The sequence below is a fragment of the Aspergillus chevalieri genome, chromosome 4 (assembly GCF_016861735.1).
Source record: "Aspergillus chevalieri M1 DNA, chromosome 4, nearly complete sequence".
Classification (NCBI taxonomy): domain Eukaryota; kingdom Fungi; phylum Ascomycota; class Eurotiomycetes; order Eurotiales; family Aspergillaceae; genus Aspergillus; species Aspergillus chevalieri.
The window spans coordinates 3,675,749-3,694,412 of record NC_057365.1 but is presented as its reverse complement, the minus strand read 5'-3'; the positions used below and the strand labels follow the sequence as shown (position 1 = coordinate 3,694,412).

At 51.6% G+C, this 18,664-nt stretch overlaps 9 protein-coding genes across 9 annotated transcripts; 4 read left to right on the top strand and 5 right to left on the bottom strand.

The window, feature by feature from the left end:
- Positions 1-4: 4 nt before the first annotated feature.
- Positions 5-1,771, top strand: ACHE_41327A (translation initiation factor eIF2B subunit delta; the record flags this gene model as incomplete). Its single annotated transcript, XM_043279624.1, has 2 exons — positions 5-694; positions 746-1,771. 2 exons carry the CDS (start codon positions 5-7, stop codon positions 1,769-1,771), a joined length of 1,716 nt encoding a protein of 571 aa, XP_043137285.1.
- A 311-nt stretch (positions 1,772-2,082) lies between these two features.
- ACHE_41326A (Apc13 domain protein) lies at positions 2,083-2,590 on the top strand (the record flags this gene model as incomplete). The annotated part of the gene is made up of 2 exons (XM_043279623.1): positions 2,083-2,085; positions 2,141-2,590. 2 exons carry the CDS (start codon positions 2,083-2,085, stop codon positions 2,588-2,590), a joined length of 453 nt encoding a protein of 150 aa, XP_043137284.1.
- Positions 2,591-2,654: 64 nt separating this feature from the next.
- POL12 (DNA-directed DNA polymerase alpha subunit POL12) lies at positions 2,655-4,739 on the bottom strand (the record flags this gene model as incomplete). Its single annotated transcript, XM_043279622.1, has 4 exons — positions 2,655-2,828; positions 2,881-4,171; positions 4,227-4,361; positions 4,414-4,739. 4 exons carry the CDS (start codon positions 4,737-4,739, stop codon positions 2,655-2,657), a joined length of 1,926 nt encoding a protein of 641 aa, XP_043137283.1.
- A 281-nt stretch (positions 4,740-5,020) lies between these two features.
- Positions 5,021-6,189, top strand: ACHE_41324A (CRAL/TRIO domain protein; the record flags this gene model as incomplete). Its single annotated transcript, XM_043279621.1, has 2 exons — positions 5,021-5,813; positions 5,864-6,189. The coding sequence occupies 2 exons, from the start codon at positions 5,021-5,023 to the stop codon at positions 6,187-6,189; spliced, it is 1,119 nt and encodes a 372-aa protein (XP_043137282.1).
- A 643-nt stretch (positions 6,190-6,832) lies between these two features.
- Positions 6,833-7,828, bottom strand: atfB (bZIP transcription factor atfB; the record flags this gene model as incomplete). The annotated part of the gene is made up of 1 exon (XM_043279620.1): positions 6,833-7,828. The coding sequence occupies one exon, from the start codon at positions 7,826-7,828 to the stop codon at positions 6,833-6,835; it is 996 nt and encodes a 331-aa protein (XP_043137281.1).
- A 1,387-nt stretch (positions 7,829-9,215) lies between these two features.
- On the bottom strand, positions 9,216-11,617 carry ACHE_41322S (uncharacterized protein; the record flags this gene model as incomplete). The annotated part of the gene is made up of 3 exons (XM_043279618.1): positions 9,216-10,228; positions 10,286-10,609; positions 10,666-11,617. 3 exons carry the CDS (start codon positions 11,615-11,617, stop codon positions 9,216-9,218), a joined length of 2,289 nt encoding a protein of 762 aa, XP_043137280.1.
- A 643-nt stretch (positions 11,618-12,260) lies between these two features.
- On the bottom strand, positions 12,261-13,843 carry snf4 (AMP-activated serine/threonine-protein kinase regulatory subunit SNF4; the record flags this gene model as incomplete). Its single annotated transcript, XM_043279617.1, has 6 exons — positions 12,261-12,443; positions 12,499-12,608; positions 12,658-13,014; positions 13,081-13,230; positions 13,326-13,449; positions 13,637-13,843. The coding sequence occupies 6 exons, from the start codon at positions 13,841-13,843 to the stop codon at positions 12,261-12,263; spliced, it is 1,131 nt and encodes a 376-aa protein (XP_043137279.1).
- A 408-nt stretch (positions 13,844-14,251) lies between these two features.
- ACHE_41320S (arylsulfatase) lies at positions 14,252-16,131 on the bottom strand (the record flags this gene model as incomplete). The annotated part of the gene is made up of 2 exons (XM_043279616.1): positions 14,252-15,932; positions 15,980-16,131. 2 exons carry the CDS (start codon positions 16,129-16,131, stop codon positions 14,252-14,254), a joined length of 1,833 nt encoding a protein of 610 aa, XP_043137278.1.
- Positions 16,132-16,874: 743 nt separating this feature from the next.
- Positions 16,875-18,609, top strand: ACHE_41319A (sugar porter family MFS transporter; the record flags this gene model as incomplete). The annotated part of the gene is made up of 2 exons (XM_043279615.1): positions 16,875-17,085; positions 17,153-18,609. 2 exons carry the CDS (start codon positions 16,875-16,877, stop codon positions 18,607-18,609), a joined length of 1,668 nt encoding a protein of 555 aa, XP_043137277.1.
- Between the last annotated feature and the right edge of the window lie 55 nt (positions 18,610-18,664).

The following is an 18,664-nucleotide window of genomic DNA, read 5'->3' as shown; positions in this document are numbered from 1 at the left end:
CGTCATGACGAATCCAGTCGATCCGGCGCTAGCCTCGTCGTTATCCGCCCCAGCTTCTGAGGTGCCTGCCCAGCAGCGCCAGTCGGAGGCCTCCTCGAACCCCTCGCAACCACAACCACAACAACAGACCCAACGTTCGAAAGAATCCGGCAAACCGAAGAAAGAAAAGAAAGAAGCAAAGCCCAAAGATACCAAAGACGCGACCCCCGCGATCGACGGAGCCGAAAAACTGACGGGCGCCGAGCTGAAGAAACGCGCCAAAGCCGAAAAAGCCGCTCGCAGAGCAAAGGAGAAGCTCGATCGCGAGGCCGGCGGTGCTCCTGCCCCTGCCGGTGGTTCTGCTGCTGGCGGTAGCGCTGCTGGTGCCGGTGCTGGTCACCCCGCTACGCCGAAGAAGGGACATGGACAACCTGCTGGGGGATCCGGTGCTAGCGGAGACAAGGGACGAGGGTTACCCCGTCGGCCGTCTGGGCAGACACCGGGCCAGCCCAGCGCTGCGGAGCAAAAGAAGAAGGCTGAGGAGAAGAATGTTGCGGTCTTTGGACATTTGTATGGACAGCAGCGGCGGGCGACGGTTGCGGGCGCTGGGAAGGAAGTGCATCCGGCTGTTTTGGCGCTGGGATTGCAGATGAGGGACTATGTGGTTTGTGGGAGTAGTGCGCGATGTGTGGCTACGTTGTTGGCTTTTAAGAGGGTATGCCTTTTATTATTTGGACTTGAACTGTGTGGGTGCTAACGGGCCTAGGTGATCGAAGCGTATACAACTCCGCTCGGTACCTCGCTGTCGCGCCATCTTACGGCCCATTTGTCTCATCAGATTACCTACCTTTCGACATGCCGTCCCCTCTCCATCAGTCAGGGAAATGCTATTCGTGCCCTCAAGTTGGCCATCGCCTCGATTGACCCGTCCGTGCCCGAAGCAGACGCCAAGGAAACACTTTGCGAGTTTATCGACAGCTTCATCCGTGAGAAGATCACCGTGGCCGACCAGGTGGTTGCTGGAAGTGCGGCGCAGAAGATCAAGGACGGCGACGTGATTGTCACATTTGCCGGTAGCTCGCTCGTCAAGCAGACGTTGCTGAACGCACACAAGCAAGGCAAGAAGTTCCGCGTGTCCATCATCGACTCCCGCCCGCTGTTCGAAGGCAAGAACCTCGCTCGCGCGCTGGCCAACGCCGGTCTCGACGTGCAGTACTCGCTCATGAACGGCATCAGCCACGCCATCAAAGACGCTACCAAGGTTTTCCTGGGCGCGCACGCCATGACCAGTAACGGACGACTATACTCGCGCGTTGGCACTGCACTCGTCGCCATGTCCGCCAAGGAACGGGCCGGCGGCGTCGAGGTCCCCGTCATCGTCTGCTGCGAGACAGTCAAGTTCACCGACCGCGTCGCGCTGGACAGCATCGTCGTCAACGAAATCGCTGACGCAGACGAGATGGTCACCACACATCCCCCGCAGCAAGTCACCGGCTTACCGGACCCTGCTGCGGCCGCTGCGGCTGCAGCTGCAGAGTCGTCATCTGAAAACAAGAAGAAAGCTAGCAAGACCCCTGTCCCGCCTACGAATGCAAGCCCGCTGGAACCCAACCCGGCATTGAAGAACGCCTCATCGCCATTGAAGGACTGGAGAGACACGCCTAATCTGCAGCTGTTGAATCTCATGTACGACGTGACACCGGCCGAGTATGTTGATATGGTTGTTACGGAGATGGGCAGTTTGCCTCCTAGTGCTGTTCCTATTGTGCATCGGATGAGTACCAGCCTTTAGGAGCTTTTCCTTTTCTGTCTTGCATTTTCCTTCGGGTTATGAAAATGTTTAAAAGTTCAGGCGCTATGACTGATTAGTACTCTATGTTGTTATGTGTTATGTGAATGGTGTATGGCGGTTCAATTGATCATGCAGCGTAGTGGAATTGCCGGCAGAATAAGGCGGTCGTAGTATTGTTTGGATCTATCTCGTTGACATCGCATTTCTTGACTGCAATTCCTCCTTTATAAACTCAAATTGCTCTACGGAATACTTCGCACTACCCTGTTTCAACCGAACACACGTCGTAGAAACAAACGCAGTCCGCCAAAATGGTATATATTTCACACCCCCAACCCCAACCATACAAACTCAATTAACAAGCACCAGAGCAAAGACTCCTCCATAACAAACCTCCACATGCACCACCCCCGACTCGCCGACTTTTTCGAAGACTTCACCCGCCCGCACACGTCCCCAACCTCCACCTCGCACAATCCCCAATCCCACACCCACAATAACACAACCGTAACCTACGGCTCATCCTCGCCGACCCTCGTCCCGTCCTTCCTACCCATCGAAGAAATCTACGTGCTACCGCAGTACCAGCCGCCGAACCCGGAGGACGAGGATGATGTTGTGCCGGACCAGCATGCGGCGTTTGGGATTACGAGGGCGATGGAGAGGAGGCGGGAGGCTGTTTGGAGGGATTTGGGGATGGAGGGGATTGTTGCGGGAGAGAATATTGGGGCTGGGGCTGGGAGGGGGAGGGGGAGGAAAATAAGGGTTAAAGAGTCAGGGAGGTTGATGGGGGGGAGGAGGACTATTTGTCTGCGGTGATTTCTTTTTGATGTTTATGGCACTGTGTGACCAAGGTAGTGATGTATTGATACCCATTATGCTATTATATTCGGTTGATATCCACACGTGTGCGCTCGTAAATCTTATGGCTCATTTGTTTCTGGTCGCGTTCTTCGTCGTCGAATGTTCGTGGGTGCACTGCGAGTTGTGCGTACGTTCCGGCTGCGCGGCGTTTCGAGAGGGTTCCGGGGTTGATCACGAGTACGCTATCGACGACCTGTTTTGATTAGCAAGCTGAATAAACTCCACCGAGGTTGTATGCTGCTTACCCTAACAAATGGAGGCAGCGCACTCGGCACAATCAGCACATCCGGCCGCACATTCCACCACTCTCCAAGCTTCGAATAGCTAACGTCCAGCATTGCGCCCGTCGCCAGTCCGCTCTCTGTCCCGGTCTTAGGCAGGTTCTCCCGTGCCGTGGGTGGGAAGATAGGATAGAAATGACGCTGCTCGATGAGATACTTGGACAACCGCGTGAGCAAGTTCCCCTCTTTAGGTCTGCCGTGCACGACCTCCTCTCGTCGTAACTCGTATAGTACATCATGCGATGACATTCCGATAACTGTCTCGTTGAACGAGAGCGTCACCGGGTTCGACACCATTCGTACTTGCTTCGGTAACCCGAGCTCCTTCTTTGGCATCTGCTCCTGGGGCCACGCGACGTGTTTGCTTAGCGCGTCACGCACGGAGGGTACCATAACGATTGTGATTGTTGGCACCGCGGCGACGAGCTTCTGAATCGAGGCTGTAATACAGTGGCGGAAGACGGTAGCCAGCGTCGCTGTGTCTGGGTCGTATCCGTTAACGTCAGGCAAGTCGAAATCGCCCGATGCGACAAGGGGGTGTTCGATGTCCAGGAATGGCCCTAATAATACCAGCCCATCTGCCAAGCTGTCTGCGGCTTTTTGGCAGATCTCATGTAGCGGTTCGAAGTTTAGGTTGTCATCTGCCGTGTATGGCCCCGAGGCGACCATCACATTCAACGGGGTTTCGCCCACTCGTTCAGTAATGCCGTCCAAGGTGACCGGTGATGACGCTGCTGGCGGAAGTGTAGGGATGGGGAGGACGTCTTTGACCGTAAAGTAGTTTCCAGATGCATTAATACCCCTCAAAGCCACGATCTGGCCAGGGAAGAAATTGGCCGATGGTACCGAATCCAATTTCAATGGGACTCGCAGACCGGCTCCTGTCCGTCTCGACGTCTCAAGCACCAGAGATGCCGTGTTGAGCTTGCCCTCAAGACTGTCCGATGCAATGCGCCCAACTGCTATGATCTCACTTGTGCTCTGTATAGATGCGCTACCGAACGCGATATCCTCCGACTCATACTGCGGTTGAAGTAGAGACATGAGTTCGTCAATCCGGTCGTCCAAGATCTCCGATGCTTCAGACAAGCGCATTGCCATTGGTTTATATCCAAACTTCTTCAGGTCTGTGTTGGCCGTCGGTCGTATCCGGGCTTCTGGGAAGGGTGCAATCGGGGTTTCTGACAGTGGTAAATGGGAATTAAGCGTCTCGAGCGTTTGTCCTGGATTCTGGCGTTCCGCAAAGGTGACGGGTCTGCACTCGTCAGTCCACCGCCCACCAGCATAGCAATCGATATCTCGGAACATACTGCAGCCCGTCCGCGGTCTTTCCCTTCACTGGCGTTACTTCAGACTTTCCAATTTTCGATATCGAAGGCGATGCGAAATCCGCTTTGCGCTTTGCGCTGTTTGGGGTCTTGGTATTCGGTGTCAACCCGTCCAACCTAAGCTGGTTAGCTTCTTTGACCAGGCTGTATCTAGTGTGTCTAGCCTCACATCCCAAACACATCCGACGCCATGCCAACTCGTGGGGTTGCGGTCACTGTGCTCCTTTTTTCCGTTTGCCGTCCAGCTCTGCCTCGACTCTCTCGCTCCAGACTGTCTTGGACATCTCGCTTGAACAACCGAACCGTTTCCAGGTTCATCTTGGTCTCCTCCGCGCCCATTTTCAAACAATATGACTCCCATTTGTAGAACAGCTCTTGCGGGGAGATCAATTGGACTCGCAGAATAGACTGCAACTCCGTGAGGACGTCCTTGGGCAGCCCATCAGGGGCAGAGGCTGCAAAGAGCTCATTGAGCTCTGCTGTAGTGTCATCCATAGTTTATCAATCTGTCAATAATAACAACAGAAGATGGCCATCGGCGCTGGAGTCAAGTCCGCGGGAGACGCGTGCAAGACGCGCGATGGCTCTGACCGCCTTCTTTTTTTGCTAGTTACGTGATACCGATAATCATTAGTAGTGGGCCTGAGGCCGAATAGGCAGATCAACAAATATTTCTCCTATTTACAGGGGTGTCGGCTGCAATAATACTTTTTATTACTCCCTTACATACGCCATTGACAGCCATCCTGCATCATTCCCCGTTGTGAGATCTCACCATGGCCGCAGAACCGTCGGAAACCGCCAATGCGCCAGTCCCCAGCCCGGAGAGCCAGAACACAGCTGCCACAGCAGCTCCTACAGCGGAAGCGCAAGCCAAAGGGGAACTGGAATTGAAGCTCCCATCGTCAGCCGCTGATGGTTTGATTCAGAAGCCATTCCCAAAACCTCTCAACACAACACACATACCTGCGCCGGAACCGCTTACGGAGCAACAACAGGGGTTGTACAACCAAGTCTTAAAGGAGGTCTCGAAGTGGTCAACAATCCCGACCACGTCTAAGAAGAATGCTCCTACGGCCCCAATTACCGACGACGAGCGCTTGTGGTTAACCCGCGAATGTCTGATCCGGTATCTCCGTGCCGTCAAGTGGGACGATAAAAAGAAGAAGGATAAGCAAAAGGTGGACGAAGCAGTTGCTCGGTTACAGAGCACCCTTACATGGCGCCGGGAATATGGCTTGGAAAAGCTGACCGCTGACTACATCTCCATTGAGAATGAAACTGGGAAGCAAATCATCCTGGGCTACGACATCAATGGACGGCCTTGTCACTATCTATGCCCCTCGAAGCAGAACACGGAAAAGAGCGACCGGCAGATTCAGCATCTTGTTTTCATGTTGGAAAGGGTAATTGACCTCATGGTTCCGGACCAGGAGACTCTGGCTTTGGTGGTCGATTTCAACCAGGCGTCGTCGGACCAGAACGCGTCGCCTACACAGGCATACCAGACACTGCAAATCCTCCAGAACCACTATCCGGAGAGATTAGGCCGGGCCTTGGTCATTAATAGTGAGTGGCCACTTTCTTCTATTTACCGGCTGGCTGCTAACCCGTTTTAGTGCCATCCTGGCTCTCTTGGTTCTTCAAGGCAATCTCCAGATGGATTGACCCAGTCACCAAAGAGAAGATGAAGTTCAACGAGGACCTCCGTCAACACGTGCCTGCTGACCACCTAATGAAAACTATGGGAGGCGACGTGGAGTTCCAGTATGACCACGCAACCTACTGGCCAGCATTGATTAAGCTGGCTGAATCGCGACGCAACGGTTACTATGAACGCTGGATCCAAGGAGGCAAGCGGATCGGAGAGTATGAGAATTATCTCAGGGGCGGTCCTCAGCCCAGCCTGTCGCAGACCCAGGGTGATTCTGGTGAGAAATCTTGATCGGCATCTTTTTGCCTGTCCTAAATATTTTGAATCCTGCCTCGTTTCCGATCTGTTACATTTTCGCTACTGCATATTGTATAATTCTGTCATTTAACATGGTTGCGAGCTGTCTACCGTTATCATCGGCATTAATAGCGTTGTTTGGGAGCAAATTGGAGGTTAGGGCTTTCTTTTTGTGCATACCTCAGCATTTACTTTGAATACAATTGCCCATTCTCGGCCATTTGACCCGATTTATCTATGTTTGAACAATTAACGGACCATTTGGTCAATGTATGGCCGGGTAAACGCTTGAAAGAGTCTTGTAGGGTGCATATAGGGCAATATGCAAATCATCCGGATATACTGCAGTCTCGTCAAACCACATCCATTCAATATGCTATGTATGGTTTCCCAGCAATTAAGCAACGCGTATCGTTCCATCGTTCATCACGTATAAGACTAAAACGAGCTTTCCGTTCAAACTCCAGACGCCTCAATCCTCGCTAAAGAACGAATCAATAAACCCTCACCCAGAAACAATAAGAGACAAATTCCACCCGCGCCTTGCTAAAAATAACAGAATTAACCACCCTTTTTGTTCAATCGAGATCAAAAACAAGTTCGTATCACGTAAAACAAAAGCGACAAATCAAACGCATCAGACATTGATCAGGTCGTCGAAGTTGTCCTCCGAAGAAAACGGGTGCGACACCAGAGATGCTTCGGAATCCCGACGCATCTGCTGCTCCAAGACCGCAGGCTGCAGAGCGTCATCGAAACCAAAGGACATGACACCCTGCTGCTGGCTCTGCTGAGGCTGCTGTTGGGCCGTTGGAGTAGAGGGCTCCTCCGAGGTCGACACGGCATCCGCTGCATCAGACAGCTCGGCCGCCGTGGTGCTGGTGTCGTTGTAGGTGATCTTCTTGACCATCTGAGCCAAATGGAGCTTGATGGGTTCGTCTCCGCATTGAGCATGCCGCAGCACTTCATTCTTGAGACCTAGAATCTCATGACGCAAGCGAGCAATCTCCACCACAAGCGTCTCCTTCTTGTCAGACTGCTCCTTGTAGCGGGTCTCAAGCTGCTGGGTGTGTTCCTTTTTCTTCTGGCGACACTTGCTCGCAGCCAAACGGTTCCGTTCGAGGAACTTCTCGCGTTTGGCACGGTCCGGGTGAGAGTCGTCAAAGTCGATAGCAGACGATCTGGAGGTCTTGCGTCGTTTGTTGCTGTTGCTGCTACTACCGGCGTAAGACTGATCGTCATCATAACCCGAGTGCTCGCTGTAGCTTCGACGATGGCCGTGGTCCGGCAAAGTCGGGGGAGAAGCCCCAAGATGGTACTGGGGCAAAGGCGGGTAGATTTCCTGGGACGAGCGGGCATCATCATATGGAGGAGGAGTGGGCTGGCCATTGCGAACACGAGTGTGCTTGAAATCCCTCTCCAGATTGGGATTGGTGAAGGCCTGCTCGTGCTTGCCATTCCAGGAGGGCAAGGATGGTGAGATGGGACCGATACCCCAGTGACTGTCTTCTTCGGGGAGAGACAAGCCCAAGAAATCACCCTGGAGGGCGGAGGAGAGGCCGGGGCTGACGCCTTCGGGCATCGGCAGACCGTGTCGAGCGTAGTTGGATTGATCTAGCATGTTGAGCGACATGGCTGCTATAGACGAAAGATGCTAAGGATTTCAAAAGGAGGGTAAATGGGGGAGAGAAAGAATGGAGACGAAGAGAAGAGAAATGAGTGAAGGATTTGGTATCTAAAGCAGCGTAAGGGATGGAACTGTCAAAGACGGGCCGTTGACAGCGGAAGAAGAAAAAGAGGAGAAAAGGGAAGGGAGGGGGGGGAACCGGACATGGAAAATTAGAGGAAGCGAGACAGTAGTATTGTTGTTCCCTCAGCTCTAAGGCAAGCGCGAAGCAGTAGGCAGCTGGGAAGTAACCATGGGGGGGAGCCTTATAGCAACCACGGAGCCGTGAGGGTAGTCAAGAGTACATATATATTTCTTTAGACTCGTGTGTCCATTCACACGGATCGCGAGAAATTATAGATGAGGTTATAGAGCAGGAAAAGAACAGGAAATCCAGCTCTGAACAAGATTGATTGTCCCGCTGTGGCCAGTGATTGGTCGGATGTTTCTTCTTTCTGTGATCTTCTTAGGAGGGTCGAGACCAGAAGGTACAGAAGTGTTGACATCATGCACTGGCGGGGGGAGCAGTTCCAGGAGGAGTGTAGAGGAGAGTGAACCATAGGACTCCAGTATGACAGCCGACTACAGCGGAGTCCCGCTCGGTCACTGACTATTCCTTTTTCGGTCAATGCTCTCCCCTACAGATATCAGAGCACCTATACAGAGTACACTTTTACTCCGGAGTACACTGGACTGTACAATATCGATATCAAAATTTCCCTAAAAAACACAGCAATCCAAAATCAAGACCATTCCCCTGAGACCCTGACTAATCCACCCCCGGTTTCGTCATCGTCATTGTCAGTCGGATTTTTTTGCCGGCGATTCAGAAGCTCTGCTCGGGTTCCACGGGTTGCTCCCAACCTTGGCCATACACACTACTGTCTACCCACCCGGATCATAGTTCCCTGTCTCTTGTTGCGCCCGATTCTCCTTTGGTGGATACGCTCCGTCGTGGTTCATCGCCATTTGTATCTTGCTCTTATTTTGAACTCGACACGGAAGTACCGAGTTGGGCGAGGATTTGCACATCGTAGCTCTGAAAGGTAACTGTAGTAGCTTACTCCGTTCATTATTCTCTATGCACGGTACTTTTTTAGTTAATCCATGTTGTTCTCTTCCCGCCCCATCCACCAATCGTTCCGTGCCTAGCGTGCGGAAGCATGGATGCATAACCCTCAACGGCTCTGCCGCAGATTCCATACAGCTCATACAATCACATCACGGAGAATATCATCCCCCCACAAGGTATCCAGTCACAATGCAAACCACCTTTGTGTCTTCCAGCCACTGATTTCATCATGAACACACCAGACATCGTCTCGACTTTCCGTACAGCAAACCCATAGACCAATTAAAGACCAGAGGTCCCTTTTTCCGCACGACGTTCCTCTTCCACCCCTTCGATTTCGATTTGCATCTCTTGTTGTTCGTCCTGATTCATGCTCTGCTCCTCCTCTTCCGGCGGCAAAATCACCCGCTCTGGAGGGCATCCGCAGTGTTCCCACCATCGCAACTGGCGACTCACGCCGCGCCAATGCTCCAACAGCATCCTCACCACCCGCTCTTCCTGCAACGCACTTGGTACCATTCGATATTCGGAACAGAGCTTTTCGTCTCCATGAGATATCCGGTTGGTCAGCAAAGGTCCCAAAGTCCGACTTAACCGATCCACATCCAAGAGGCCCGCTGCCCAACTAGGTCGAAGTCGCTCTTTTCTCGGGATGTTACGCACCCACTGATCCTCAATATGTCGCTGCACCTCATGGAGAAGTACCTCGCACAACCCAAACACCGCACAGATGAGTTCAAGATGCATCTTGTTCGTCAATGACAGGATCGCCAGCGCGATCGCCTTGGTCTGAGTGTGTTCCCATGGCGTCAGCCCCTCCAAGCAATCATCCGGTCGCTTCTGCGCTTTGACCTGCGGCTCTGACGGCGATACTAGCTGCTGTTTCGATTGCGATCCTGTCTCCGATTTCGACTGCCGATCCACTTCTGCTTCTGGTGGTGCTTTTGATTGGTTCTTTGATTTCCGCTTGCTGAATATGTACGGTTGACGTCCGTACGAGATGTCCACCAAAACCTGATAGAGCTCCTTGGATCCTAGAATTCCATCAGGGATACCCGCTAGCAAGGCTTTGAAGACCCAAGCCACACTGAGAACGTATGGTGGCGGCTGCTTAGGAGTCGTATCTCGCTGCAATGGCTCGATTATATCCGCGGGCATCTGGTTACTGCGCATGGTCGTCTGGATCTTGTCTTCTTCTCGTTCTGCCGACAGAACCTGGTTTGCAAAATGCTCGTATATGCGGGATGCAGTCTTCAGGTCTCCAGGGTCGAAAAAGAGGTTCTCTACCTCGTGGCCTTTCGTGAGGTGTCAGTTCCGTTTCATTAGGCAAATAACTGAGAAAAATCGCCTACCGTAACGTTGCAAATAAGTCGCAGTCGCTGCAAGACATACAGGGAGCTTGAGTACAGCAGGGGCAAAGTCCGCCTGGGGCTTGAGATAACTATAACCTCCTAACCGTGCGAGTGTCTCAAGCGACTTGCCCTTCAGCGCGGTGAATGAATCAGGACGAGAGGACAGATTAGCGAACGTCTTCATTCGACGCACTCCTCGCTGCTCCGTTTCTGGTGGTATGGACTGAGACCTCATCTGGATATTGGAGCGCATGCTTCGTATTCGGCCAAGTATCTTATCTCGTTTATGTAGCTTGTCTGCGGCGCTGAAATCGGGTTTCTTGGCTAGAAGTCGTGTCAGATGCCATCCGAACAAACAGAACCTTGAAACCAAAACTTACCTTTACCTGCATGAGCTTCCTCGCCAAACGTCACAGGACGCAAGCACAGTTGGCCAGCCATATCATTGAACGCTTCAACGGTCTTCTGTTGATCGATATGGGCAGACCAAGTGCTTTCATTGGATATGTTCGAGATGTCCCTGAAAATGGAACTCCTTCGTGGTAGGTTACCGGCTCGACGTTTGCTGCAGCGAAGCCCATGGTCCGCCCAAAGATTGTCGTCTCCGTATTCCGAGATCGACGGCCTCGCAGAGCATGTGTTGGCATCGGTGGACAGGTTGCTGGATCCGGATAATTGCCGGAAATCGCCAAACGGGTTCTCATAGACATATCCTCTGTTCTCTAGGATGGCCTGGGCTGCCGGGCATTTTGACGGGTGACGGCAGACAGTTGAAGTCGTTTCCTCTGATTCGAATGACGCCATGGTTTCCACGGTTTTGTCACTAACTTTCCGTTGCTCGGGGATCGCAAGCTGGCTGCTAAACCCTTGCGTGGGTGTCTCGTCAGAATCGACACGCTTATTGCCAATAGTATCCGGAAAACGGGTGAAGACGCCCAGACTATTGCGTTGCATTGGCTGTTCAATAGTAGAATCAAATCTGTCCGATTCACTCAATGCCTCCGAGCCAGAATGACGATGCCTGCGCGGGCGAAGAAGCGTCTTGATCCCACTCAACCTCATTGACCCTCTCCATGATAGCTTTGAGTCTCTCTGGAGATCTTGCTCGATGGCTTCTGGGGAAACGGGTTTATCGGCGTAGATCAAGTCCTTGAAGGCTGCATCCATCGTAGGCGATGGGGTCGTCTTCTGAGTAGCAATTTCGATTCCGTCATCTTGTATAAACGTCCATGACTGCCGACCTGCCTCGTACTTGTCAGGACTGTGGGTGTTGGTAGAGTTGTTATTGTTCGTGGGCGGGGACCAGTAGGAGAAGAGGTTGAAGAACCCCATTGCCAGCTTTGAACGGGTAACGAACTTTCAAGGGATAAACGCGATGCTTTGATTAAGGAACAGTGGAAACTGTAGGTCCGAGAAAAGTTGCTGCGTCGATGAGTCGAAGTGGTAGGTCTAGGTAAGCGGCAGGGACGAGCCGGCTCGCTCTTTCCTTGTACGCTCTTGCCGCCTGTTCCAGTATCTCTGTAGACCATGGACCTGCAACATAGCTAATGATCCTGCTTGTTTATGGAGAATGAATATCCAAAACGATTTGGTAGACTGGTCCTCAATGTCAAAGGAGGATAGTTGTAATGAACTGCTCAGTCGAGAATGTCGAGCTCTGCATGGCTCAGCCCTACAAAGAACAGACGCCCAGAGACTCATCTTACGGGAGAAGTTCTTCCACATGAACTAAGTATGTAACATTCTATTGCTATATATATGCCCATGCTATATCGAAGGCGTTACGAATTCCAAATAATCTACACAATTCGAGTAACAGATGAAAATAAACGGAAAAAGAAAAAAATCATATTCCTACTGCTACTCATCAGAGCTCTGCTGAGACTCGCAGCCGAATGAAAGAAAAACGCCAGTTCCATGCAATAGGTGTCATACACGAGATATAACGGCTTAGAAAAGCAGAAGTAGATCATAATCACGTTTCATCGGTTTCACCCTCAAGAAGGATGTATTGTAGAATGTCACTCAAAGTGAGGACACCCTTGAGCCGGAAATGTTCATCCACCACGACCAAGCGGTGCACGCGAGACTTGCGGATCGTATCAAAAATGGTGTCCAGCCCATCTGTAAGTGAGCAGGTGTAGATGCCCGGGAAGTCCTAGAGACAACCAAGTCAGCGAATGACACTATCAAAGAGGAATATGGAAACGTACCGGAGAACGCTTTTTCAAAGCTTCACCAACGGTCAAACTCAGATCGTCATAAACGCCGCCCTTGATCAAGGAGATCACATCAACTGCCTCGAAAACATTGTACACAACGCCTGGATTTCCTTAGTATCTGACTCCGCGGAGAATGATCACTGCGCATACCTTCGGAGTTCAGGATCGGCACGCTGGAAATGCTCTTTTTCACCAGAATGTGGATAACATCTATGACTGGGGTATCCATCGACGCAGTCGCAATGTCATCATAGGTGCCCAGTAATAATTCCTGGAGGGGCTTCCGCAGCTTCTGGGTATCACTGACGTTGACCGCAACAAACTTCAAAATACGATACTGGGTGACGACACTCAAAACATGCGCCCGGTCCGTTTGGCTGTCGTTCGTAACCAGGGGGATTCTGCGGGCTCGCGATTCGAGCATGCGCCGACATGCTTCGTAGAGGGGACGCTCGGGGTCGATGGAGATGGTTTCCGGAGGAGCAACACCAAGTGCTTTTTCGACATCTGTACAGTAGAAAGAAGCGATCAGCTTCTAGATCAGACTGCGATGAGACTTGGAGCGATGCGTACCTCTGAGATGGTCTAGTCGAAACCCGTCGATCTGGTCCAGATCGGCTGGGTTCTGGAAATAATATTGAATAACATTGATATAGTCAGAAGTCGTCAACAGTCCAGCGAATGTCGAAGTTTTGGAATCCCATAACGGTGCCGATACGATGCCTGTAGCCTCCACATGGGTGTACCGTCAGCCCCTCAATCCCTTCGATCATCTCGGATCTCCCACGACAACTGTAACGAAGAGAACAAATACGTGCCATTCTGGATTAAGATATTCAAGCTCTCTTTGACGGATAACGAAGTGTCGAAAATAATGAGACGGAAACTGAGCGGCAGGACATCGTAACTGTTGCGGACTTTGAGGAAATTGCGAATGGCACGCTAGGAATAGAATAACAAGATCTTTAGCAGAGCTCCTAGATAAACAAAGACTTATAGCACGAATTCAACAAAAGCAGTCCCACTGTCACTGGTCTCCCTTCTCTTCTTCCCCTCCCTCTCTTTGAACTCTGCGCGTGGAAGTCGGAAGAAAGCAGTGCGACAACAACAAACCAACAAAAACACTTACCAAACCTTGACGCTCTTCTCGGTCAATCGCCCTCTCAGACAGGGCCCCTGCTGTTACGAAAGCCATTGGATGCGACAGACCTCGGGGGCGGAGGTAGGAAGATGGCTGCACAATGAGCCCCTCGTGACCGCGATCCCAACCGGTGCCGTTGTCGGCGGTGGCGGCCCTCAAGGCGCTATGTCTGCCCGTAGTGGACGCCATGCTCATCGTGAGGTGGGATTATTGCATGTGTTCAGTAATAAAAGAGAAAATGAGTTATTTATAGGTATAATAATAATAATGAAACGCTCGATGTCTCTCGCAAAAGAATATTTCCTAATTGGCAGATGATGATGCCGTTACTTCATACAACGCGGGGCAAGTAAAATGTTAAAATATATCTCGACGTTCACGCTTTTTAGTGGCTTAATACCCCTGTGAATAGTATCCCTTGAAGTTGGAATAAGTGACGATAGTACGTGGAATGAACCAAGGAATATTCGCCACCACTTATATGGCATAGTTAGAAGGAACAGGTTAGTAATGTCTTCCAGTCTTGCAACTCAGAATATATTTCGACAATCTAAGCTAAACTTGCCTGCGCAGGCCTACATTCGAAATGCACATCAACCTCGCTTAAAACTGCTTCACAGTCCGCTGCAACCTAGCCGGCTTGCGCATAAACTTCTCCGGCTCATCTCGAGCCCCCTTCTTCCAATAATCATACTCCATCCAAGCGTTCTCAGGCATCTGCGCTTCAGTTGCCTCGAGAAATTCTCCCAAATCCGGATTCAAAGGAATAACGCCCGTCTCGAGGACATACTGATCCCACAACTTGAGCAACTGCTGCAACCGCTCGGGATCTTTTTCGGCCAAGTCGTGGATCTCACCGGGGTCATCTACGAGGCTGTACAGTTGCCACCGCTCCGGACCCTTGGGCTTGGGAATATAGACAATCTTCCAATCGCCAAAGCGCAAGGCTGCCCGGCCACACGTCTCCCAGCCTTGGATAAAGTCCTTCTCGTGAATGCGGGCTGCATCTCCCCGCGCCCAGGGATAGAAGCTCTTGCCACGCATGGGAACTACCTCCCGGCCTTGGTAGGTTGGGGCAGGATGGGGGACGCCCGCCATGTCGAGAATGGAGGGAGCAAGATCCATGACCGTGGCAAATTGGTCAGTAATGCTGTGATTGCGGGCGTGGGACGAGTTGACGCTACCCGGGAACCGGGCTACAAACGGTACCCGCACACCACCTTCGGTGGTGTAGGCTTTGTATAACCGGGATGGTGCAGTGGCGGCCTGTGCCCAGCGTGGACCGTACCAGATGAAAGAGTTGTAATTTCCAAGGTTCTCGAGTGAGTTATCGTAGTATTTTTGCAGATGCGGAAGAACGCCGCTTTGAACAAGTGGATAGGCCTCGTAGGCAGCGCCTTCAGCGCCATTATCAGACATGAAGCAGACGAAGGTGTTGTCCAGTTCGTCGATGGAGGAAAGGTAGTCGATGATCTTGCCGACATTGGCATCGATGCACTCAACCATCCCCGCGTAGACCTCCATGGCCGTACATGAGAGCTTCTGCTCCTCGGGCGTGTAGTCATTCCATTCCTTGACTTCTTCAGCGACAACGGGGTGTGCCTCGACATCCTCACGGATCATGCCTAACTCCTTGAGGCGCTGCAGACGACGCTGGCGGAGGACGTCTGGACCTTCGTCGTAGACACCGCGGTAGTGGTCGATGTACTCCCGAGGAGCCTGAAGAGGCCAATGTGGTGCCGTGAAGGGGAGGTAAGCAAAGAATGGACGATCCTCGACTTTTTTGTCTTTCTTGCTCTCATTCCAATCTTTCAGATAGTCTACCATCTTATCACCATATCCGTCTGTTGAGTACCATCCCTCTGGCAACTTCTTCACGTAATGGTCATCCTCCGTATGCAGGGCGATATAGCTCGCCTCCAAGAACGTGGGCGTCTCATCATTTCCCTGCAACTGGGGCTCATACGCATAGTGATTCGAGCAAGCCGGCAAGTGTGCCAATGATCGTTCAAAACCCCGTTTATGCGGCGATCGCTCTGGCGTGAGACCCAGATGCCACTTCCCGGACATGAGGGTGTGGTAGCCAGCGTCGCGCAGGAGCTCGGGTAGAGCAGCAACGCGCTCATTCAGATAGCCTTCGTAGCCTGGCATACCGCGCTGAGGAGCAGTGCTCATCTGCGAGCCCTTGGGGCCATTTTGGCCTGATATGTTTGTCCATTCGATTAGGTTGCCCAGGCCAGCGATGTGGTGGTCTGTGCCAGTCATGATCATGGCACGGGTCGGTCTATTCTCTTAGCATGGGTCCAGATGTCTATGAAATGGAGTACTTACGAGCAGGCAGCAGCAGCATGGAAATCAGTAAACCGAACGCCATCATTGGCAAGACGGTCGATGTTGGGCGTACGAATCTCACTGCCAAAGCAGCCGACGTCAGAGAAGCCCAGATCGTCGGCGACGATGATGAGGAAGTTTGGACGGGGCATGGCTAATATCCAAGAAGTATATACACTCTGTAGAAGATGGAATGAAGCTGATGTGAATGAGGAGATGTTGGTCTACATAGAATTCACAGTAATCGGCCGTCGGTTGTCGGCTAGTATTCCCTATCGGGTATACGAACTGCGTAGTACTTACGAGCAGTTATGCCACTGTTTCACACTGGTAGCCAGTATGAATTAGTCTGCTAAAAATATGTGACGGAAGTATATACTTACTCGCGGATATGATGAGAATAGGTTGGTTATGCCGGGTTGCTCTGTATCGTCGACCCTTAGGGCTTGCAGTATTCCCACATGGTTACATTTCATCCGGGGTAACTCAGCGAAGAAAGCAGACCATGATAAGCGAGACACAAGCTACTCTGTGTACCATTTGAATATTTAAGATGTTCATTCTGTGGTTATGCCGTACTACTTATATACATAACTGGCCTTCCCGCCAGTGAACAACCTCCGGGTTCCGGATTTACCACACCATGTCACCTACTCGCTCTCTTCTCTCCCTTTTTCTTCATCTATCTCCTTTTCCTGTCCATGCTATAATACTCTTCCTCTATTCATATTATCATGGTGTGATTCTCCTCACGGCTTGCGCAACTCGGCTATCGGCTACGTCACCATCGCTGACATAATCGTTTCAGCAATGCGGCCAGGGGTTGAATATCTTCAACTTGTCCAAAATGGGGAAAGCCACTCCTATCAACCTAACCTTGTAATGTGCCATTGGAATGTCTTCAGTTACGCCGCCTTCATATCGTCAAGTTCCCCAGTTGGATCCTGGTGATCCGGGGTTTCTGACCCCTGATGCTACTGTCGCTATACCTAGTAGTACTAGTAATGACCATGCTGTTGCTCGAAAGGCCGCTTTCCGGATATACTGGCTCACTGCTGTGCTTTGCTGTGGTGGGGCATTATTCGGATATGACTCTGGAGTCATTGGTGTGTTCCCTTCTTCATATGGTCAGATAAATGAAACTGACCATATGAATCATTAAACCCCGGAAAGGCGGCGTCCTCACATTTGATTCTTTCCAAAATGACTTGAACTTCACAAGCGACGATAAAACTCGCGTCAGCTCTATAGCAGTGGGTATCCAGCAAGCCGGTGCCCTCATCGGTTGCTTTGCCGTATGGCCATTGACAAACCGCGGCGGACGACGATTAGCCATGATGGTGTGCTCGGGGATTTTCTGTGCAGGCGTGGTACTTGAAACGATTCGTTCAGGGACGTTGATGACGTTTTATATGGGTCGTACGATCTGCGGACTTGGGATCGGGGGCTCTGCGACTATTATCCCTATTTACCTAGGTGAGATGAGTCCGAAGGAGATCCGGGCGAGACTCGGGAGTTGCTACCAATTCACCTTTACTATTGGGATATTAATTTCGTATTGGGTGGATTATGCTGTCGCCAAGTTGCTGCCGTCGTCCTCGTCAAAACAATGGCAGATTCCTATGGCTCTGCAGCTCGTCCCTGGGGCCTTGATGGGCCTGGGAATGCTAACCCTGCATGAAAGCGTCCGTTGGCTTTTATTCCACAACGCCAATAATCACACGCAAAATAAAGTTCTGGAGGAGCAAGCTTGGGCTAGCCTCGCCTGGGTCCGTGGTGGAGGCACGGACGAAGTCCACGCCGAATTCAATACTATCAAAACCGGTGTCGAAACCGAACTGCAGACCCGCGCCGACTTCCACCTTTCAGAACTTATCACCCATAAACCAAACCTCCACCGTCTATTTCTGGGATTCACCATCTTCCTCGCCCAGCAGTCCACCGGCGCCACGGCTCTTGCCTATTTTGGCCCGCAGTTTTTTGCCATGCTCGTTGGTCCAGGAGACAAGAATCTTTTACTAACCGGCGTGTTTGGTGGTGTGAAAGCTGTTGCTTGCTTCGTGTTTGTGGTTTTCATCGCGGAGAGATTCGGACGTAAACCTTGTCTTATTTACGGCGCGCTGGTCATGTCTGTTTGTATGGTCATTACCGCGTTCGTTGTTAAGGCGCATCCGCCACCAGAACCACTTTCGCCTTCGTCGACATCATCCGATGAGGGGGGGATACCAACAGCTGGTCTCATAACAGTCCTTCTCATTTATCTCAACATTATTGCGTTCAACCTCTCCTGGGGCCCGCTTCCTTGGCCCTGCATATCGGAGATCTTCCCCACCCGCATCCGTGAGCCGGGTGTCGCCTTCGGTGTCGCCTCCCAGTGGCTCTTCAATTTTCTCTGGTCCTCTACTACGCCGTACATCATGGCGGGTATCGGATGGGCCACGTTCCTGCTCTTTGGCATATTGGATCTGCTGTTTGCTGGATTCGTTATCGGCTTTCTCATGGAGACCAAGGGGAAGTCGTTGGAGGAGATTACGGCGCTATTTGATGGACCGTCGTATCTTCTATTGGGCGAAGAAGATGATGGCTTCAAGAGATCAGATCGAGAGGAGCAGGTTCCTCTACGGTCATAGATACATGATACATACCTGTACAGTATACACAATTTCGAATTATTCAACCAATAAC